The sequence below is a fragment of the Penaeus vannamei genome, chromosome 15, assembly GCF_042767895.1.
Source record: "Penaeus vannamei isolate JL-2024 chromosome 15, ASM4276789v1, whole genome shotgun sequence".
Taxonomy (NCBI): Eukaryota; Metazoa; Arthropoda; class Malacostraca; order Decapoda; family Penaeidae; genus Penaeus; species Penaeus vannamei.
In genome coordinates this window covers 12,642,822-12,647,839 of record NC_091563.1, presented here as the reverse complement: position 1 = coordinate 12,647,839, position 5,018 = coordinate 12,642,822, and the positions used below count along the sequence as shown (strand labels likewise).

The window sequence follows — 5,018 nt, the reverse complement described above, 5'->3', positions numbered from 1 at the left end:
TCTATCTGTCTCTCTATTATATATCTATTTATGTCTCTGTCCCTTTACCTCTACCTCTGCCTTTCCCTCTTCCTCTCCCCTCGCTCCCTTCCTCTCTCTCTCTCTATCAATCTATCTCTATCTTACTCTCTATATACGTATTTTCTATATATTTCTATATGCATTTTTCTATCTCTCTATTTCTCTTTATCTGCATTTGTCTTTCTCTCGTACATTATGGTCCCAGTGGCGTAGCTAGGGGTCGGAGACTATCAAATGATGTTTATAAGTATATTAGCCTAAAAATAGAGGGGCCCTCCAAGAGACCTAGCACCGGGCCCTTGAATCTCTAGCTACGTCACTGGCATCATCTAACCCATAAAGTGTCCGTGGCCTACCACTGTATTACGCTATGGCCCACAGGTTATGATAGCGTACTATGAAGACCATTGCTTAAACAACACCCGCCTTCCTTTCCATAGGCTGTAGCGGTGGTGGCGGTGGCGGTGGTGGTCGCCGCGGGGAACAGCGAGGACGAGAGGGCCGCCAGAGAAGCTGTCTACGATGATCCACTTGACTTTGAGGCCTACGAGATCCCTCTACTGAAGAAGGTTGGTTTTGATGTAGGGCTAAGATACCTACTGGAAAAGTAGTAGCATTAGAAAAAAAGTACTGGATATGTAATGTGTCCATTGTCACTTTTAATTATTATTATTTTTCCCGGCATTTTTCCAAATTCTTTGAAAAGGGAAATGACATGAAGAATAATTTATATTACAAAGATAACATATAATGTTTTTTTCAGCAAAGGACACCGCTAGAAGACTATGTATGATCATATACTTTATTCCACATAGATATTGTTAACCTTTAATTAACTCAGACTAGATGACACACGCTAAAGTTGGTAAATTACAAAATCCCAATACATTAATGAACCATTAAATACGACGCAACACCAAACCACTCCTTGCTAATTCCTCATGCAAATGCATAAGACTTAAAAGGCAGATAATTAGGGCCACTATATACTTTCCCCTATCAGTTGTAAGTGTACTTTTCCCACACGAAATAAAGCCAGCGTTTATATATGAAAAATCCTTCATGTTAGGCAACCCTAAATATGACCGCAAATTATCACCTGTGTTGTGGTTTGTAAATTGTAAGGGGAGTTCAGCTTTTTATTTATTTTTTTCCTGCTATCTCTGGATGCATGAATGTTTTGAAATAAACAGTATTTGAGCTGTGATGATTTGGTGTGAAGTCTGATAACCTGAACACTGCAATACAGAACAGTACTTGTGACGGGCAATATAGCTAATATCTAGTTCGGTTCCCTTTTCAAGTTTTAAATCAGATATCAAGGTTATAAAGATCTTAGCCTGAATGTTTATTCTATCACGGCGCTGTAATATATTCTGCGTCTTAATTAATTGACAAAAAAGTTCATTATTGAGCGCCAGTCTTGCAATTGCGTCAGCTAACTCGCGCCCTTCCCTCGCCCCGCAGAAGCACGTGAGCTACGACTTCGCGTACAGCGTGCGTGACGACGACACGGGCGCGGCCTACAGCCACCTGGAGGAGCGCGAGGGCAAGGTCACCACGGGCGAGTACCGCGTGTCCCTGCCCGACGGACGCATCCAGATCGTGTCGTACGTGGCTGACGAAAACGGATATCGCGCTAAGGTCTCGTATGAGCCCACCAGCGCCGCCCACCCAGCCCCGCAGCACCATCAGCCCAAATACGCGCCGGGGCCCGCCTACGGGAGGAGGCCGAGGCCGCCCCCAGGCTACGGCCGACGTCGGCGACCGAGGCCTCACCACGCCAAGGTTCTCCACCACCCATCCGAAGAGCCTGTTCATCCCTCCCCCCCTTCGTATCTGCCCAAGCCTCACCACCCGCCACCCCCTCCTCCTCACCACCCACCACCCCCTCCTCCCTACCAACCCCCTCATATCACGACCTACAAGCCCCTGTACCCAACGCCTCCCGTCCACACCTCGCCTGCGCCGATCTACTACCCCCGCAAGACCCCCACGACCTCTAAGCCTTTGCCCCCTCCCCCTCCTCCCACAACCGCTGTTCCTAAACCCCCTCCCCCAGCGCCTGTCCCCGCCGTCACGACCCTTCCTCCCCTGACGACGGTGACCCCAACCCCCGCGCCCGTGATCAGGACGTCTTCCTCACCCCTCAGGCTGCCAGAGGTGACCAGCTACAAGCCCAAAGAGGTCGTCACGACGTCCGCCCCCAAGGTCGTCACGACCAGACCCACGACTTACAAGCCGAGGACCGTCACGCCGCACTCGCTCTTCGTCCCGGCGCATCTCATCTCCCCAACTCCTTCGCCGCTCGCATACACGCCCTCGCCATTGCCCTACACGCCCTCGCCCACGTCGTTGCCATACACGCCCTCGCCCTCGCCCTACCCTCCGCCCTACTCCGCGACGCCCTCGCCCTACCCTCCGCCCTACTCCGCGTCGCCCTCGCCCTACCCTCCGCCATACTCCGCGTCGCCCTACGCACCCCCGGCGGGACCCTACACACCTGCCCCTCCACCGTACCCGATAAAGACGCCCCTCCAGTACTCGGGAGGACCCACGCTCCCCCCGCCCTACGGTGGCCCGTCCCCACACTATTACAGCCCTTATTCGTCGCCCTTCTTCGGCCCCCAGTACGGCCCGCGATTCCCCGGTCCCTCGTACCCGCCCAAGATCCGCACGTACACCACTTCGCACCCGTCCGGGACCGTGACGCCTCAGCCCTTTTTTCCTTCCTCCCCGAAGCCCTTTCCCTGAGGCTGCGGTGGCCTGGGCACCGCAGCCGACAATCGATCCTCTTTTCGGGGATCCCCGGGGTCCTCAGCTAAGTCACGACGAACTAGTCTCTTCGGGGGAGGACATGAGCCTCACTTCGACTGAAATCCACATGGCCCTGGTGAGCCAGAGCCCTGACTTGTCCTCTGAAATTTCTTCCTCGGAAGAGGAAGAAGATTCACTACTTACCCCTCAGCAGCAGCTCACTGCAACAAGCCTGGAGATTTCTGATCTTGTACAAAGTCGAGAACTTGTAGATATTCCTGAAAAAGTTTCTAAGCATTCCCTCGGCAAAGGGAAAGACTCTTCTCATCACAAAGAGAAAGACCTTGCTCACGGTCGAGGGACAGAACATTCACAAAGCCTGGAGAAAAACTTGACTAAAAACAAAAAAATAGAACCTTTACACAGTTTGGAGACAGACACATCACGCAGTCAAGAGACAAGTAAAACACAAAGCGAAGAGACTGGCATTTCGCACAGTCAAGAAGGAAGCCCATCGCCTGGCAGAAAAACCGCCCTGTTACAAAGTACAGGGCCGATCGGATCAGATGTCCAAGAAAAAGATACATCATCCAGTAAAGATGTACACCTTCCAAGCAGTCAAGAACAAGTTGGATCACAAAGCAAAGAATCTGATTTGTCGCAAGAGAAAGGTATAGTGTCGCCTCACAGCCAAGAAACAGGAGAGTCATTCAGTGAGGAGAAAGACTCGTCAGTTGGTCGAGTCACAGGCTCATCGTTCAGCCTGGGAGTCACCACAAACCTCCTTCTTATATCGAAGACTCAGGCTCCTTCGTCGACTCCTTCAAACGATCACTTACGTGGGTTCTTCCTGCCTGTGAGATAGTCGGCCCGTATTGTCGTTTTCAGTTGGCGATTTGAAAGTTCTCTCTCTCTCTCTCTCTCTCTCTCTCTCTCTCTCTCTCTCTCTCTCTCTCTCTCTCTCTCTCTCTCTCTCTCTCTCTCTCTCTCTCTCTCTCTCTCTCTCTCTCTCCCTCTCTCTCTCTCTCTCTCTCTCTGGTCGTACTAAATATATGGCTTAACAAATGTCATTCAAGAATATACTGTTATTTTTTCGCTCTTTGCTTCTGCACTTCACAGCCATTACAAGTATTGCAGTGTCCTCTATTTCTGTATGAAATTACTGTATGTGCTTTATTTCGCCCAGTTGCTCCACGCATATTTGTTACATGTTTATTCACAGGTATTCTGGCACATTTTCATCAGTTATTTGTAAGTGCATAAGTAATTCATAATTAGTTATTGCATTTCTGATCTCACGTTGCTGATTTCATACTCCATCTTCTCTCCCCAGCTTCATGGATAATGTTTTACTTTTTGTAACATTTTCCCTTTTCAATTCGTTATTCGGACGGCCATCAGAGATACTATTGTAGGTGTAAGGAAGTACTGTATACAGATTATTTTATTTTTATAATACATATGACTTTTACAAGTACCTTGTTTTGGTTCCCTTTCTCCTAAGATTGCACTTAGCTACATGATAATAATGATACAACAATAATAATAATAACAACAGTAGCAGTAACAATAGCAACACTGGTAATAATAATGATGATAGTAATGATGATAATAAAAATAATAATAATAAAACAAAGGTGATAGTAATAATAACAGCAATAATAATAAAACAAAGGTGATATTAATAATAACAGCAATAATAATAAAAACGATGATAGTGATAGTGGTGATGACAATAGTAATAAGTATGATAATAATAGAAAAAACAATAAAATAGTAATGATATTAATAATGCCAATAATAAATATAATGCTGATAATAATAACAATAACAATGATAATGATGACAATGATAATAATAATAATGATGATAATTATAATATCAATGATAATATTAATGATAATAGCAACAATGATAATAATAACAGTGATCATGATAATGATAATGACAACGGGATAATTATAATAATAATAATAATATTTATAATAATAATAATGATAATAATAATAATAATGATAATGACAATACTACTACTAATAATAATGATAATAACGATAGCATTTACAAGGATGATGGTGATGATGATGATGACAATACTAATGATAATAATGAAAATAACAGTAATGATAATAATAATGATAATGCTGATAACGATAATAATTATGATGATGATAATAATAATGATAACAATTATAATAATGATGTTATTAATGATGATGATAATAATAATAATAATGATA

At 45.1% G+C, this 5,018-nt stretch overlaps 1 protein-coding gene across 1 annotated transcript in view; it reads left to right on the top strand.

Annotated features, from left to right (window-relative positions):
• LOC113812839 (uncharacterized) overlaps window positions 1-4,250 on the top strand; it is an 18,747-nt gene extending 14,497 nt beyond the window's left edge. The window contains exons 2-3 of the mRNA XM_027364760.2: window positions 462-590; window positions 1,489-4,250. Of these exons, the coding sequence (XP_027220561.2) occupies window positions 462-590; window positions 1,489-2,775 (1,416 nt within the window). The 3' untranslated portion in view covers window positions 2,776-4,250. The remainder of the gene's footprint in view (window positions 1-461; window positions 591-1,488) is intronic.
• The last annotated feature ends 768 nt before the right edge of the window (window positions 4,251-5,018 follow it).